The sequence below is a fragment of the Rhamphochromis sp. 'chilingali' genome (genome assembly GCF_963969265.1).
Source record: "Rhamphochromis sp. 'chilingali' genome assembly, chromosome: 9".
In the NCBI taxonomy this organism is placed as follows: domain Eukaryota; kingdom Metazoa; phylum Chordata; class Actinopteri; order Cichliformes; family Cichlidae; genus Rhamphochromis; species Rhamphochromis sp. 'chilingali'.
Window position 1 is genome coordinate 4,807,423 of NC_137936.1, and position 18,345 is coordinate 4,825,767.

Consider the following 18,345-nt stretch of genomic DNA (forward strand, 5'->3'; position numbering starts at 1 on the left):
AGATCCATCAGTGGAAAAAAGCAAACAGTTAAAAGTACAGTTTTCATTGGTTAGTTGCCTTTTCTCGGACTTTTGTCAATAAACTTTCATACATTTTAACCAGACCTTTTCAGAAATCTGTGTCATTTTGTGTTTATTCAACTAGTGAAAATATTTTGCTCTGAAGCTCTGAAGCACTAAATCAACTCGTATCATGTTGCATACAGCTGATGCGTATGCATATGCATAAAAGGATGAAGGGTGGGGGGGGTGTTGCCGAGGGGGGCTCCGCCGCTCAAATCCCACCTCCAGTCAAGCTCCTGGTGGAGAAAGGAGTAGTAACAATTCTCTCTGCGTACCGGCTCGTCGTCGGCCACAGGCCCAGGCTCAGGTCCCGCTGCAGAGCCCTGACACTTTGCCACCATGGAGCTCCGTTATGCGCTCACATTCCTCTGTGTTGTCGTGGTGCCTGCGTGCACATCGGACACTGAAGTGAGCAGCCACTTTGTTTTGGAGCCTTATGATTTCCTCTTCGACACGGCGGTGGAAGCTTACTATAAGGGGGACTGGTTATCGGTGATTCTGAACATGGAGAAGGCTCTCAAAAACAAAGCCACTTTGCGCAAAGTTAAAGCTCAGTGCCGCCAGAGCTGCGCCAACCAGACCGCTTTCGGCGAGCCTTTGGCCGGGTTGGGAGTTCCCATACCGGGGACCGGCTCTGTGGAGGACCTGGGCTTCTTCCAGAAATTCCTGAAGCGGGCCGACTGTGTTAACTCCTGCGAAACTGAGAAAGTCGGCGCACCAAGTTTGCATCTCGTCAGCGAGGAAATAGAGCTGGAGTTCAAGAAGAGGAGCCCATATAATTACCTACAAGTGGCGTATTTTAAGGTAGAAAAGGATGCTGGCAGCTACAGTGTGGCCTGTCTCTCACTGCACACACACGCTCGCTTTGCTCTAGGCGAGCTAGAACAGTAAAAACTTTAGCACTGATTCTTTTTTAGCCTGTAAGTTAGAGCTGATGTGGAGCACATTACTGTTTTGCCCCAACCCCCCAAAACCAAGACAACCATGCCACGTCTTAAGGTGGAGTCAGCTTCTGCGGGGTGTGACGTTAGGACGTGAAATTGAGCGATTTAAAGGCCTAAATTTTTATTTTCAAAAGCTCCTGCTGGCAAACCACAAACGCTTGATCTGTGAAATAAGTAGGGACTAGCAATTATTTATTTTATTAATTTTTTTGTAGACTTAAATTCGTTTTTAACAAGATATTTTTCCAACTAAGCAAGTTAGGGGGCGTAAAGATGAATGGGTTAGTGTGAAAATAAGGATTTATTATCTGCTCTGATGAAAATATTTTCTATGAAACTCTGTGTGACATGGCAGAGGTGTGCGGGACAAACGTCAAACAGGACGTTTGTCCCGCACACCTCAGCCTGGCCCCTAAAAGCTCAGGCTGAAGAAAATGTTAAAGTTAGTTTTTATCAAAAAGTCATAGAGCTGTCATAACTCATACAGTACTGTGCAAAAGTCTCAAGCCACGACTCATTTCTTCTCATTAGCTATTTTAGGGGGATATCTGTGTGTGCAGGTGACTATTACTGTGCATAATTATTAGGCAACTCAACAAAAAACAAATATATACCCATTTCAATTATTTATTTTTACCAGTGACACCAATATAACATCTCCACATTCACAAATATACATTTCTGACTAGGGCTGAACGATTATGGAAAATAATCTAATTGCGATTTTTTGCCCCAATATTGCGATTGCGATGCGATATGCGATTATTTTTTAAGGTCTTTGTCTTCTGTATTATTAAACAAAGACAAGCAATACATCATATAGTATGGCCAATACTATATTACATTAATTTTAAACTGTTCTTTCCTGGAAGACAGACCTCTGTTATGATGACATGAGGTGATGCATGAATTGATGACTGACATTTTTATTTAACTTCTTCAATCACAACAGTATATTTGAACATACACAATAGTTTATTTTTAGCTTACAAACATCTGAGCATAAAGTGCTGACAAGGAACCCTGGTGTAAACATTAAAATGAAAGTCAGTACAATGTGCAGATTGCAGAAATATACATAAAAAAAATCAGTGGCTTTACCACACTCAGTTTTTCGACATCTGTGAACTACTAGACAGTCATTCAATTAAAAAATAATATTAAATAAATAAAACTAATAAATAAAAAATACACACATCTTACTGATCTCTGCAGTCAGTAACATTACACATAAAGTGCAAACATAATAGCAATTGTATAAACACACACACAAACACGCCTTTAAAATTTAAAGGCGTGAAATTGGACGGTCTAGTTCTGATTAGCGTCACCGCTGTCTCGGTGGAGTTTAATAAACTCGGCCGTCTGCTTCTTGCTATCTAAAATATAACCAGACACTGGTGTAAATTCTCGACTGTCTCATACTTCTGTTTAATAAGTTTTCTGTTTGACGTTTAGTCAGCTGTGTGAAAACCAAGGAGGAACCCACCCGGGGGATTAATAAAGTTTTATTTTATCTAATCTAATAACTTTAATCTCAGCCAAACCGATTTACTCACGAACAAACAAAACACTGAAAAAAGCCCAACAATAACATTTTTAGGTTGTCTAAGTGACTTATATATTACGTTTAACCCGAGCAGCGAAACTCCGCGGTGATCTGAAAATGATGTGCCGGGAGTTGTGCCGTTCTCGGCCGCATCAGTAACCCTCGAGCTCCCGGCTAGCTGTCGAGCTGGTGGGTAGCAGACGCCTCTGAAAACGTCGAAGCACTTTTGCAAATATGGGATATCTTGATAAACCGAGCAGATATTTGATGTTTACACAACTACTTTCTCGCCTGAAAATATGTTAAAAGTTTATTTTGTGACCCAGAAAGATTAGTATGAGTAATTTTAAAACTTAGTAGCGGCCGCCATTGTTGGAAACTGGAGTTTGGCTGGGCCGCGCTATGAATTCTGGGATATGGTAGTAATTTGGACAGCCTTCGGCGCGTCGCTGTGACGTAATCGGTCTACAAATGCGGCCTCAGGAGGATGCAGCCCATGAATTTGGACATGTCCAGAGTATAATCGCAGCCTTTGCGGTTAGAAAATTGCACTTGATCATGTCGCGATATTATCGCAAATGCGATATATCGTTCAGCCCTATTTCTGACATTCAAAAACAAAACAAAAACAAATCAGCGACCAATATAGCCACCTTTCTTTGCAAGGACACTCAAAAGCCTGCCATCCATGGCTTCTGTCAGTGTTTTGATCTGTTCACCATCAACATTGCGTGCAGCAGCAACCACAGCCTCCCAGACACTGTTCAGAGAGGTGTACTGTTTTCCCTCCTTGTAAATCTCACATTTGATGATGGACCACAGGTTCTCAATGGGGTTCAGATCAGGTGAACAAGGAGGCCATGTCATTAGTTTTTCTTCTTTTATACCCTTTCTTGCCAGCCGCGCTGTGGAGTACTTGGACGCGTGTGATGGAGCATTGTCCTGCATGGAAATCATGTTTTTCTTGAAGGATGCAGACTTCTTCCTGTACCACTGCTTGAAGAAGGTGTCTTCCAGAAACTGGCAGTAGGACTGGGAGTTGAGCTTGACTCCATCCTCAACCCGAAAAGGCCCCACAAGCTCATCTTTGATGATACCAGCCCAAACCAGTACTCCACCTCCACCTTGCTGGCGTCTGAGTCGGACTGGAGCTCTCTGCCTTTACCAATCCAGCCACGGGCCCATCCATCTGGCCCATCAAGACTCACTCTCATTTCATCAGTCCATAAAACCTTAGAAAAACCAGTCTTGAGATATTTCTTGGCCCAGTCTTGACGTTTCAGCTTGTGTGTCTTGTTCAGTGGTGGTCGTCTTTCAGCCTTTCTTACCTTGGCCATGTCTCTGAGTATTGCACACCTTGTGCTTTTGGGCACTCCAGTGATGTTGCAGCTCTGAAATATGGCCAAACTGGTGGCAAGTGGCATCTTGGCAGCTGCACGCTTGACTTTTCTCAGTTCATGGGCAGTTATTTCGCGCCTTGGTTTTTCCACACGCTTCTTGCGACCCTGTTGACTATTTTGAATGAAACGCTTGATTGTTCGATGATCACGCTTCAGAAGCTTTGCAATTTTGAGACTGCTGCATCCCTCTGCAAGATATCTCACTATTTTTGACTTTTCTGAGCCTGTCAAGTCCTTCTTTTGACCCATTTTGCCAAAGGAAAGGAAGTTGCCTAATAATTATGCACACCTGATATAGGGTGTTGATGTCATTAGACCACACCCCTTCTCATTACAGAGATGCACATCACCTAATATGCTTAATTGGTAGTAGGCTTTCAAGTCTATACAGCTTGGAGTAAGACAACATGCATGAAGACGATGATGTGGACAAAATACTCATTTGCCTAATAATTCTGCACTCCCTGTATTGCTCAAAACCACTTCAAAAAAGCCTCATAAAGAAATGAGGGATTGCTCAGGACCAGTGTTGGGACTAACGCGTTATTAAGTAACGCGTTACAGTAACTACGTTATTATTGTGGTAAGAGCACAGTAACTAGTTATTATGCCAAAACCGGGAACGCGTTACTCGTTACTGGGATTTAGATAGGCTCGTTATTCGTTACTTCCTGTGGTGGCTATCGCGGAGCTTCCACAGATTCAATAACATTAGCAAGTGGTGGAGGCCAGCAGGTGGATGAAGGAAAAGGGAGGCAAGAGGAGAGACCCGAAGCAGCCGCCGGTCCGAGAGTGTCAGTTGAACTGAACTTCAGGTAAGAAGTTATGACCTGCAGTCCATCTGGGTCAGATATGAACCAAGTTTAGGTGGAGTTTATTTTCGTTATGCTGACTTTTTCGTACTGCGTGCTAGCTAGCATGACGGAGTTTCTATACAGCTGGGTGGGTGCTATGTTACTGATGTTGAACTTTATTTTGTTCATAAGGTTAATTATTACAGTTGCCAGCTGTCCTGTAAAAAACGGAATCGTCTCGTATTCAGAGAAAATATTACGCGTTTCTTATTGAGGTGAAGAGGAACAGTTTGTCCCGGACTTCAGCTACAATGAAAAAGACACAAAGCTGGAGTTACTCTGTGTTTACGCTGCACAGCTGCCTCTTCTTCTCTCATCCTCTACCCCTCCCTCTCCTGTTTGTACTTCAATCATGAAACTGATCAATGATCAGCTGATCGGCTCTCTTGTTTGTTTATCGCCCACTTTGCGCCAGAAAGAGGAAACCAGCGGATGTCGCGCTAAACAACAGCAGCACGTTTAAGCTTGATCAGCTGTTGTTAGAATTTATTTAATATTAATTTCTAGTATCAGCTGATGTTTGCTGGAGCCACAGCTGTAAAGCTGCTGGTCATGATGTCGGTTTGTATATGTGGTGAGAGGGAAACATGAAGATGAAACCAGGAGACGTCCTTACTGAATCATCAGAGCTGTGATGGAGAAACAGGTTTACCTTTTAGGTGACATGAATGAGTTGAAGGGAAGTTATGAACTGTTTCTGAGAGACAAATAACACCAGGATCCTTTTTTAGGTAGCTGACAGCTGGTAACTGTGCAGGGGCGGGTCTAGAAAAGTGTTGCCAGGGGTCCATGTAGGGCATTAAAAGGGAGAGGGGGGCACAAGGAAATACTTTCTTATTCTCATTTAAAATGTCTCACTTTTAAAAAAATAATTATCTGAGTCTTACAACAAACGACTGATAGATTGATACATTTATACCATCAGAACAGTGTACATCACTGTCACAGCAGTGTTTGTTTTCATTCAAAGGCTTTATGATTTTTCCTATAATGGTGGGCCGGCCTCTAGTCAAAATGCCCGGGACGATTTTTTTGTCCCAGTCCAGCTCTGTATGCAGCTCATCTGCAGTCTGGTGTTGCCTACATCTTCCTATTCAGAAGGCAGAATTTCCGAGTTCTGAGTACAATCGAAAGCACCACGACTGCAGTTTTTGTGTTGGATGTAAAAAGCAGGCTAGGATAAAATCAGGCGTGGGATTTCTCTCGTGGAAATGTGCCCATTATTTTTTCCTTTCTATTGGTAGGTGGCACAGTGCACTTGTGGCAAGTAAGCAAGCTAGAAGACTGGCAATCTTGCTGGGTATCCAGTTACGGAAGCAACACATTAACAAGAGAATTCTGAGTTAAACCAAAGTTACTTTCCCTAGTAACTAGTTACTCTGAAAGTAACGAGTAACTTGAAGTAACTGAGTTACTTTTGATAGAAGTAACTAGTAATGTAACTAAGTTACTAATTTAAAGTAACTTAGCCAACACTGCTCAGGACTATTGCACAGCGCTGTATTATGCTTACGTATGAGTATGATGTACCACTGCAGGAAAACCAGAAAAAATGGCTTACTGTTTTCAAGTTCGGTTGTTTTTAGGATGTTGTTAGGTTGTTAGACTATTTTGTGACCCACTAAATCCACACAACTGCAACCTGGGCAGTTCAGTCAGGCCTTACATTAGTACGATTCACTTACTTGTGATTTCATTGTAATATATATTCTGAACTTTTGAAATATTTTAAAATCTGAGAAATACGACTGGTACTATATTGCTTTACTACTCTCAGCAATCAAAGCCCTTTCCTACTAAAAGTCTCAGTCTCTGTTTATACAAGGATATTTTTCCTATGCCTAAATACTTTTAACCTACCATGATCAAAGTTACACTGTGATGGATGCATCGGGGGAAACCTGGGCTTCAGTCTTGCCAAAAAATCTTTTAAGTCTTTCTACCTACTGAGCTGCCTAAACGTTAGCGTTTCAGATAGTAAAGAGTAAACTGAAATCCACCCCAGAAAATGTAAAGATAACAGTTTGGCCCTTATGGGTTACCAGACCAAAAATGTGAACATTTAAAATGATATTGCATCAAAAATCATTTATAGCAGATTAATTACCCCCAAAATAAAAGTGAGTGAAAGTTGACAGACACAGTCTGAAGTACCTGTACAAAAACATACAATAAGAATGATTAAACATAAATATGTAACATAATTAGTTAAAATAATAGCCTGTGTACATTACTGACGTCTCAATATGAGTATGTCAGGATCAATATTGGCTGGTGTATATAGTTAGCTAACATTTGGAAAGTAAAGAGCAACTACTGGGCTTATTGCACCAAAACAAAAGTAAAATCAGAGTAGATTAAATGTATTCCACTACTACATTAACTAACTGTTAATGTATCTGTGCCTACATGAGATATTTTGATACCAAGTTAGCTTGCACGAGTTTTCCAGTTGAATTAAATAGAATAGAAAATAAGCTTGTGTATGTGTGTTTTTCTTCCTTTCAGATCAATAAGCTGGCCAAAGCAGTAGCAGCTGCCAACACGTTTTTCCTGGCCAACCCAGATCACATGGAGATGAGACAGAATCTGGACTACTACAGGATGATGGCAGGAGTACAGGAGGACGACTTCAAAGATCTGGAGGCCAGGCCACACATGGTGAAAGCAAACTCCGTCTTTGATAATGCTGTTATGTTCTTGTAGCCTCATCCTCTGCTGATTGTCTATAATTCATCTACAGTTTATTTTTATTGACATTTCATTAGTTTGGTCAGTTAAGTCAAATTAAGGAACAGTCAGACGATCCCCTGTGAACTAGCACTTGGTGACAACGAGAAGGAAGAACTCTCTTTTAACAGGAAGTGGCTTCCAGCAGGACCAGGCTCAGGGAGAGAAGGCAATCTATCATAATCAGCTGGAGGGGAAAACAGAAGAGAAGAAAGGAGGGCATTTTTCTTTACATGTTGCCACACGATGCAGTCTCTAACGATGATTCAAGCAGAAAGATTTAAACTCCTTTGTCTGCCTGACTGACCTTGAACAGATGAAGCTGACTGTTGCAGTAGCTGTGATGTGCCCTCTCTCTTCAGGCCCAGTTTCTGCTGGGAAAGAGCTCCTACAGTGACGACTCCTTCATCCTGGCGGCTGAACACTTTGAATCAGCCGTAGATGAGTACTTCATAGCTGATAAGGAGTGCAGAGTTCTGTGTGAGGGAGCCTACAACTATGATGGATACAACTACATGGAGTACAGTGCAGACCTGTTCCAGAGTATGAGTGGTGAGGCAGCATATCCTTTGCTTGTGAGCACTAAAGATTCCAACAGAGCTGAGAATTTGATGTGAAGCTGCATGCAAGGGAGACATTTGTATGGCAAATATGAAAAATAGGCTGCATGTGCTATAAATACTTGTATAAATGTGTCTGTGTCCCTCAGACCACTACCTGCAGGTGCTGAGCTGTAAGCAGCACTGTGCTGTGGAGCTGGCCTTAACTGCTGGCAGAGACAAGCCCTTTGAGGACTTCCTGCCTTCACACTTCAACTACCTGCAGTTCTCCTACTACAACAGTGAGTTTCACAGTGCTTTCTATAAGTCAGGTGTGCCTGTATCCACTGTCCTTAGCAACAATGCAGAAAAGAAGTCTAAACACAGAAATGAACAGCTATGGCCTCATATACACGGATCATCTGTTTGACGACTTTAATAGCAAAAACACAGACCTGCACCTAACATGAACGAGATTACCTCTTAAATAAGCCAAATATTATATGATAATAGATCAGCATTTATTGCTGGACTCTGAATGGAAGTAATTCATGTGAATTTCTTTGTATTTAGTTTTCAATTGATTTGCAGTTTTTGCCCATTTGTTACAGTTGATCACAGATTAAAAGATTATCGCACATAATTGTCAACATTGACAGTGGAGTGATTGCTGTTTAATCATTGTCTTTATGCACCAAACTTGCTTTGCAGAGTCCAACTCACTGCAACTAATTGCAATAATTCTGGTCATGCCACATTTTTTAAAACTGTTCTGTGTGACTGTAGACTTAAAGAGCTTTTTGGTACATATGTTAAATACTTTAACTATTTATATAGTAAATAAAAAAGAGAAAATTCTCTTGTACTGCATGTATTTATAATGTATTTCTTCAAAATTAACCAAAAGAATTGCAGCGTTTTATGTAAAATTTCATATTATTATATTTTACTTCTCCCTAGTGGCAGCCTTTAAAAGAGCAATATGAAAAATAACCCTGTCCTGTAAGAGTTTAGGCTCTTAACCTCTGAACTGCCGCAGGTTTCTTCCTGTTAAAGGAGAGTTTTTCCTTCTCTCTGTCACCAAAGTCCTTTCTCTGTTTTTATTGTAGGGTCTACCTTACAATATAAAGCACCTTGAGGTGACTGTTGTTGTATAAATAAAACTGAATTGAATTGAATCACCAGGTGACCACTGACCAGTCTCAGCATAAGACCAGGTTTTGTTTTAGCCAAAGAGGCAAATATTCTGAAACTATAAGATGTCATGTTAATCATTTTACATTGTTTTGTTTTGTTATAAGTTCTTCCATGTGGTTGTTCCAAACTTAGCATACTAACTTCATATAGCAGTAACACAATGAAGGTCTTTAAAATATTTTCATACTTTTATTTTTATTTTTCACACTTTCTTCATAATTTGATTTCATTTTTTGAATGTTTAACAACAAGTTTAAGCTAAAATTCTTCCGTGCTGTAACTTTAGAGTCCCCTGTAGGTACAGGATGTTTGTTATGAAATAGTCACTGGTGTTTAAGAACAAGGATATATGCTGCAAATCCAATAACATCCTTTTTGTTCACATCCATGATTCCATGTATTTTTGTCTTTTCTTTCCAGGTGAGAAGTACGAGAAGGCCATAGAGTGTGCTAAGACCTACCTGCTGTTCCACCCTGAGGATGAGGTGATGAACCAGAACCTGAACTATTACTCTGCCATGCTGGGCGAGGACAAAGCAGCAGCCATATCAGCCCGACAGGTACAGTTACACTGTGTTTAACAGAGGCTTTCAACCTCTTCTTCAACCTCACCGTGAGTGCAGTTATTCCTAGCATTGTGTTATCTTAATCCTTAGTGATCAGCAGTAAATTAGCCTGAACAAAGTGTGGTGGCAGAAAAATGGTCTTCATCAGCACTCACGTGTACTCAGGGGCACATTAAAAAAAGGCTCTGGTGGTGATCTAAGCACATAACTGTTTGCTGATTCTTAAAAAAGATTTGAGCTGCCCTGGGCCCTAAATGTCCACATAACACACTATTTAAAGTGGGTTATTATGGTTATCCATCACTACTAATGACTAAGTGATTATTTCCCAGGTGGAGGTTGCTGGCCTGTGGCCTGTGTTTTAGAATATAAAGGCTCCAAAGGTAGATGCAGGTGTATTATTACACCTGCATCTGTTGTCCAGACATCTGTATCCACAGCCTGACGGTGTGTATGCACCATGAGAGCAGAGCTGCATGAGCTCAAACACACTGCAACCTAAGAAAACACCCTCAAATCAAAGAATGCTACAAAAGCACAGGAGATAAAACAGAAGCTGAACAAGCACAACACAGATTTGCTCTCTGAATGCATACATCACCACTAACACGCGTCCGTCAGAATCACTGTAAAAAAAAAAGCCAGACCAATTTGTTCCTACTAAAATAAAGGAGAAGACAGCTCCAACTGGAGCTAAGGAACCAGAGATATAACGACGGTCTTTATAGCGCAGGCTTTGTGATTGTTGAATGTGATTTTAGGAGCTATGTTACAGGCTGCTGCTGACTTGTAATCCCTAGGTGGTGAAACAGTACATTCAGCAGTCGCTCCTGGAGAAAGAGCTCCTCTACTTTGGTTATGAAGCCTTTGGAATCACTTTTGTAGATCCGGTAAGTGTATAACTCAGTTTACATCTCACCACATTCTGCACTACTTATGAAGTGCTGGGATATAAATAAATGTGATCTTTGAATTCTCTGTTATTTTTGCTTAAAGGACTCGTGGACCCCCGAAGATGTCATGCCTAAGAAACTGAGAGAGAAACAGAAGTAAGACTAAGAGCACCGCCACACGTGTGCAGGTCGAGCATGAAGGTGCACTTAAAGTCAGTGTTGTTATCTGCGTGTGTGTTGCTGTGTCTCAGGGCTGAGAGAGAGACTGCAGCGAGGATCACAGAGGAGATAGGAAACCTGATGAAGGAGATTGAGAATCTGGTTGAGGAAAAGAAGAAGGATTCTTCAGAAATGACCAAGATGATAGTGCCACAGGAAGGTGAATGTTTCAGAGAACTAGGGTATAAAATGTCAGTCTTGTACAACCAGTCTTTATCCTCACGTCTTTATCTGTGACCTTATCTTGTAGATGGCGCTCTGCTGTACAGTGACATCAAGGTGACCATGACATCCAAGCAGCTGAATGGCTCCCAGCGGGTTTTGCTGGACGGTGTGATCACAGATGAGGAGTGCAGGGAGCTGCACCGTCTCTCCAATGTGAGTAGCCCCAAGGAATAAAGTTCAGTCCGTGTCAGCAAAGATTTCCTCACATCACCTGCATTCTGATCGTGTCCCGTATGTATGTTTTTCAGCTCGGCTGTTATAGGAGTTGCTTAATGTTGCATTTATTTCACAGACAGCTGCTCTAAAAGGCGATGGCTATAGAGGACGACCATCCCCACATTCCCCCAGCGAGCTGTACCAGGGAGTCACCGTCCTGAAGGCTGTCAAGGTCTATAAAGCAGAAAAATTCCAAATAAGAGATGCCAACACAAGCACAAACGTTCACCTTTAATCATAGCTAGGGGAAAGATCAAAGCTGGTTCTTTATGTGGAAACAAAAAATACGTTTTTTAGTATAACAGCAGACTTTTTCCACATTTCAGCATCAAAACAACAGAACATGCAGCATATAGCTTATGTGCTCGAGCTGGCGGATGAGAATAAAAATGTTTGCAGCAGGTTAATCTAGAGGCTCACCTGTAAATGTAACCTGATGCTTATTGCTTCCAGCTGTTTGAGGTAATTAAATAGTTGCAGCTTCGTAGGATCCAAAACGACACGTGTGACTCAGCACGTCAGTTATTGTCTACACAGAGAGGAACGATCACTTAGAACCTGACAGTATATCACTTTTCCACGACATAATGCAGTCCTGTGAAAAACTGTTGATTCAGTAGCTTGTAGAATTATATTTAGCAACAATAACTTGAAGTAATTGTTTGATGTATTATTTTATCAGCATCTCACATGATTGTGGAGGAATTTTGAACGACTCTTCTTTGTAGTATTGCTTCAGTTGATTGAGGTTTGCAGGCATTCGTTTATTCACAGCATGGAGCAATCATCACCCCTTCACCACCGTGCTTGACACTTTGTACGATGTGCTTGTGCTGATAGCCAGTGTTTGGTTTTCTCCCAACATGTCGCTGGGAATTCTAGCCAAAGATCTCCACTTTGGTCTTGTCTGTCCAAAGAACCTGAAGCTTTGCAAACCTAAGACGTGTTCTCTTTAGAGAGAAGATGCTCTTTCCTGGAACATTTTTCATCTTCAGTGCAAACACTTTTGTATTTATAGTTCTATATAAAAACAGACTCAACATTGTTTTCCTCCTTGTCCCAGCTTTTACATGGTTTTTCTTCTTCTCACAGCTTGGCCAGGAGGGGAAGGTCCCTCTGAAGAGCGCTCGTCTGTTCTTTGACCTCAGTGAGAAAGTGAGGAAGGTCTTAGAGTCCTACTTCCGTCTGGACACTCCACTCTATTTCACATACTCCCACCTGGTCTGTCGCTCTGCCATCGATGGTAAGCTAACCACTGACACTGTGTCATTTTTTCCCCATCCTGATTTTGTGTCTAGGAGTTGGTTCAGACATCACTCCCAAATGACCTCGTTTATCTGTTAGATCTGCTAGGACATGCCTGTCCTGCCCCGCGCTACAATATAAATGTCATTGTAGACCATTGTTAGGTGGTTGCCAAGTAACGTGATGCCATTGTAACATATCGTATATCTAATAATAGTTGATTTTTGTCAATATAAACTAGATGTTACTGTTGTGAAATAAAAATCATACGATGGTTAGACAGGTAAATGGCAGTTGGTTGGTGGTTGCTAGGCAACATGGTAACATCATAATGTGTTACATAGATAACAACCTTCAGGGGTCTAAGATGTACCTGTGCCATGTGTTTGGTTGCTCAGCTCCTCATCATAGAGCTGGCAGACAGACAAACAGAGATTTAGTGAATTAATTCAAAGTCCTGGACTGAAGAAGTCACTGGATGAGTGACGAAATGTTTCTCCCACTGAAAATGCTACATCCAGATGAACAGAAACCTTTTGGGATTTTCCTTACTTAGGTGAATGTGCATGCATCAAGACATAAAATCAGCAGACTGCAGCACCAGTGGCAGGAAGAAAAACGCATGTTTGTTTGATTTTTATTTTTTTCTTGCTGTCTACCCAGCATGCAGATAACTTTGTAGAGAAGAACCTTAGAACACAAGTAAAATTCAGTTTTATTCATCTAACACAAAATCACAATAACAGTTGCCTCACGGTGCTTGCAACAAAATTGTAACTGTGATGTAATAACTGAAGTTAGTACAGTCAAATATACTGAATTCAGTACCATTTTGGTCTCCACTACCTCTGACAATAAATACACAAAGAAACATATTTAGCTGTTGAATTCTCAGCTAGCTTTGTTTTTGGGCCCAAATTTCTCCAAATGTTCTCTCTGTGCTCCTGTTTGTTCAGAGAAGCAGGACGACCGTAAGGACATGAGTCACCCTGTCCACGTCGACAACTGTGTGCTGGTTTCTGAGGTCAACGAGTGTGTAAAGGAACCTCCTGCATACACTTACAGAGACTACAGGTATGGTTACACACACACACACACACACACACACACACACACACACACACACACACACACACACACACACACACACACACACACACACTTAAAATTCTGTCTACACAACCCACCCTGATGACAAGGACCGGCTGACCTCCTGGTGTCTCACTCCTGCAGTGCCATCCTTTATTTGAATGAGGACTTTGAAGGAGGAGAGTTCATTTTCACAGAGCTTGATGCCAAAACAGTGACGGTAAATATATATCTGATGTTTTTTCCTTTCTTTTTTAAAACTGTAAAGTTTTCTTTCAGACTGCTTTAGCTGCCTCCAAATGTTTTTATTTATTTGTTTTTTGATTTGTTAATGCTAAGTTAAGTTAATGGTTAGCAAGCAGCATCCATAAACTGTGTGCATATCTGCAATTTAGTGCTGAATAAAACACTAGTAAAACAAACTCTGACTGGAGTTTAATAACTGGCTATGGATGGAAAAAAATCACCCCAGTCAGAGTTGTTTCAATCATTCTCTACTGCTTATCCTTATCCTGTCTCTAACCCTATCCTAGATGGGGAAACTATCCATAGGGATCAAACATGTGTTTGTCCCAGGCTGTAAATGTGCTTTAACTGTAAGCTTGTGCTGTGTTTCCATAAGGAGTAAAAGTCCCACAAATAACTCTTTATGCCCGGAGCAAAGCCAAGCCATGAAGTCCAAGGAACTCTCTGTAGACCTTTGGAAAGGGTAAAGTGTTGGGTGGTCTCAGTTTTTGTGAGATTTAAAAGTTTGGGACCACTTGGACTCTTTATAGAGTTGGCAGGCTGTATTTTGCTAACGGCATTTAAATCTTAAAGCTATCACGATTCCTTGTGATGGGATTGTCTCTCGCTGTTACAGTGACAGTGGGCTGAAGTGAGGAGGGATGCTGTAAAACAAAAAGATGTCCTTTAAGAAAACCTCACAATGAAAAGTCTCGCACATTTAATAAAAGTATGAAATTGTCTAAAATTCAGTTTGGATGGGTCACCACGGGAATTTCAGCACATAATCTTGCTATTTTCTCCCCTCTACATTATTTTAGATTTGCCTGGTTGTTTTGGCTTTTCTGTAGTTTGTGTAAACATGGTAATAGGATTCTAATTAGATTCATTAGCTTTATTAACAGTTGCACCTAAAAATACAAAAATCTCTGATGCATAGGACCGGCAAGTGGTTAATTTAGACCTATAATTACCTGTGAAAATGGCATATACGAGACAATTACAAGGCCTTTCACAAACACATCTGGATCATGTAGGATGCACATTTTGAACTCACGTTAATGTGCTTACTTTTAAGGAGCACTTGATGTGCACGTCCTTTGCAAATTTAGTATTAAATTTGATGTAAAGTGGTTTAAATATGCACTTAAAAACACTGACATTAACTATTGCTCTAACTATAGACACCTGAAGTTGCTCTAGAAGGCAGAGATCAGAGAATGGGGTCAGAGTTTACTTTTCAGCACTTTAATGACCCTAATCAAATAGTTATGACAGCACTGGAGTTGCTTCACGGCAGATGTTTGACTTTCTTTAAGGGGCCCAACTAAAAGGCAGGAATTAAACCCTGTGGAACACCTGCACAGAGATCTAAACTGTTCATTTTAATGAGGTTCCTGTTATAGATTATTAAGTGTACATGTGGACAAACTGCTAAGTTTATCCACAGGGTTTGACTGACAGAGTCTGAATACTTTTTAAAGCCACTGTGCATTTAACAAAAATGCATTTTTAACCACATCGATGTTGATTGTGTTGCGTGGTGTGTGTCTTCTCAAGGCGGAGGTGCATCCAAAGTGTGGTCGCGTGGTTGGTTTTGGAGCAGGGAAAGAAAACCCACACGGTGTCAAAGCTGTCACCCGGGGTCAGAGGTGTGCTGTTGCTCTGTGGTTCACCTTGGATCCTGCTCACGAGGAAAAGGTAAGGAAAACCACTGTAACCAGATGTGAGCATGCATAGGCTTTAGGTTTGGGTCTGTGTGCAATCCTTTTAAACAATAACTTCTTCCAAAATGGAGAAAGATGGGTCAGGATTTAGCATGAATTGTTCAAATGATCCTTTTTTCTAACACCTTGAATTCAGTTCAGTTCCATTTTTTTATATAGTGCCAAATCTCAACAACAGTTACCCCTAGGGACTTTATATTGTCAGGTAAAGACTCTACAATAATACAGAGAAAATAGAGAAAACCCCAACAATCAGATGACCCCTATGGGCAAGCACTCTGGCAACAGTGGGAAGGAAAAACTCCCTTTTAACAGGAAGAAACCTCCAGCAGAACCAGGCTCAGGGAGGGGCGGGGCCATCTGCCTTGACTGGTTGGGGTAGGGGGAGGAAGACAGGACAAAGACATGCTGTGGAAGAGAGACAGAGATTAATAATAACTAATGATTAAATGTAGAATGATGTATGAACACATAGGGAGTTAAAAGTGAGTGAAGAAGAACTACGTAGTGCATCAGACTATTTCCACAAAGTTATAAAGACAGCCTAAGTTGAAAACAGTGCACACAGTCAGTTATTGCTGTGCAGAAATATGAAACTCAGCTCTAGATAATGATGTTGTGTTTTCTGACTGCCAGCACAACTTCAAAGAAAATTTGTGATTCATACCTGTTCCTTGTTTCATTTTGCAGTCTCCCAAACATTTTCTTTTTTTGTCCCATAGGAAAGAATCCAGGCTCAGGATTTGCTGAAGATGTTTTCTACACCAGTGGATGCAGAGTTCAGTAAAAATGAGGCCATGGAAACTGAGTCTCAACCGAAAGCTCCCGCACAGGCTGACCAGGAGGCAGCCAGAAAAAAAGAAGTAGGAGAGCAGAAGCTCAAGCTGAACACGTCGGGCGATGCACAAACTGACCTGCTGAAGGATGCGGGGGAGGCCAAAACAGCCAGTAAAGGAACCACTAAAACCAAAGCTGCACCTAAAACAAAGCCTAAAGCTGGAGATCAAACGAAGGCAAAGACGACAGGCAAAGTTAAAGCTGCTGCTGCAAAAGATGGAAAACAGACAGCAAAAACAAAAGCAAAGCAGGGTGATAAACAGAAAACAAAACCAGCTGCAAAAAAGACAGTAAAAGCAGTTAAGAAGGACTCCACCTCAGCACCAGACTCTCAGAGCAACAAGGATGAATTGTGATCAAACAACACGTGCCTCTGTTTTCATGTGGGGCCAGCTACTGTCTACAAGATCTTCTCTGTGGGTGGTTAAATAAAAAGCTGTGTTACAAAATGTTATTTTTCTTTAAATACATTCATTATTTTGGATGTCACTTAAATTGTTCGCTATTTATGTGGTATGTGGTTGCTGACAATCTGCCCTCTGATTCCTTTTGCCCTGTGACAGCTGTGATAGGCTCCAGCACCCTGTGACCCTGAAGTAGATAAGCAGAGGAAATACATTGATGGACAGTCTTCACGTGCCCACAATCACTCTCTAAACATGTGTATTTGGCCCTAGCTCTGAATCGTCTCACTTTAAACTCCCATGTCTCTCTGTTTTACTTGACTGGTGATGTCATGATATGAAACCTGGCATAGGTGTGAAAAACCTTCATATCAACTGCTCAAATAATAAGTGATGTTTACAATATATGCTTGTTGCAGTACTCCGGACAGGCACTGGATGGCAGCACAGACGCATTCTTGAGTAATTTGACGCTCACTGAGTGTACACTGAGCTGCAGCAGTTTCACTTTGAGTAAGAGAGTTCCACAGAATCACTGCTGTGATTTGTTTTGCACCTCCTGAAGTTCAGCAGATTTCTGCGTCTTTATAAACCAGCAGGGAAAACTGCAACCTGAAAGAACTCCTCCAAACATGCTGAATGTTATTGCTTTTCCAAGTTCGGGTGAGTTCAAAGAAACATTCTGTGTTTAGCAAAAACACGTTAAAACTGTATTGCAGTGTATGAACGGTGCATTGTCCTGGATAGTGAAGCTTAAGCGTCCAAGAGAGGGAACAGAGGGAAGGCACCGGGACATCTTCAGTCAAGAAAACTCCATGTAGGATCCTTATCAAATGGATCAAGGCAATATAGTTCAACCATATTGTGGTTTACTTTTGTGCTAAATGAAAGCAATGTTATCATCGGCCATTAGCCAATCAGCTCCAGTATCCATGTCAAGTACTGAATTATCCTACATGCAACTTCAGTTTAGTAATTTAAGACAGTTTTCAAAGCATAATTCAAACTGAGGTAAACCACCTCACAAAGCTGCATCTCTACACACACGATGCAACTCAGTGCTGCCTAAGTCACTGCTGTTTCTTGGTTTATGGTTTGAAAGACTAGCAACTGCTGTGGTGGAACCTAAAGAGGATCCCAATACACAAATAAACAACAACAAAAGATGAAATACTTAGTAGAAGCAGATAACACACAATGTTATTACTTAGCTAAGACAATGTGTTGCACTTCTACAACTACTTCACAGAATATTATTTCAAGGAATTTTTGCTAGAAATGCTCTACCGGATTTATACCCTACTCCAATTTAGTATACCCTGGAATCATTAAGAACACATGAGTTAGAATGAAGCATGTTTGAATTGGTGGGTCCGCAGCTGTTCTGTTAAGGGTGCACAGAGCCAGGAGCCAGAGTCTGCTT

The 18,345-nt window shown here is 41.2% G+C and overlaps 1 protein-coding gene across 1 annotated transcript; it reads left to right on the top strand.

Annotated features, from left to right (window-relative positions):
- Positions 1 to 275: 275 nt before the first annotated feature.
- p3h1 (prolyl 3-hydroxylase 1) lies at positions 276 to 16,972 on the top strand. The gene is made up of 15 exons (XM_080890769.1): positions 276 to 867; positions 7,319 to 7,471; positions 7,903 to 8,092; positions 8,250 to 8,381; positions 9,697 to 9,836; positions 10,643 to 10,732; positions 10,839 to 10,891; positions 10,987 to 11,114; positions 11,205 to 11,332; positions 11,472 to 11,567; positions 12,488 to 12,638; positions 13,597 to 13,714; positions 13,874 to 13,949; positions 15,515 to 15,655; positions 16,404 to 16,972. Exons 1-15 carry the CDS (start codon positions 403 to 405, stop codon positions 16,872 to 16,874), a joined length of 2,532 nt encoding a protein of 843 aa, XP_080746895.1. The 5' UTR covers positions 276 to 402; the 3' UTR covers positions 16,875 to 16,972.
- Positions 16,973 to 18,345: the final 1,373 nt, after the last annotated feature.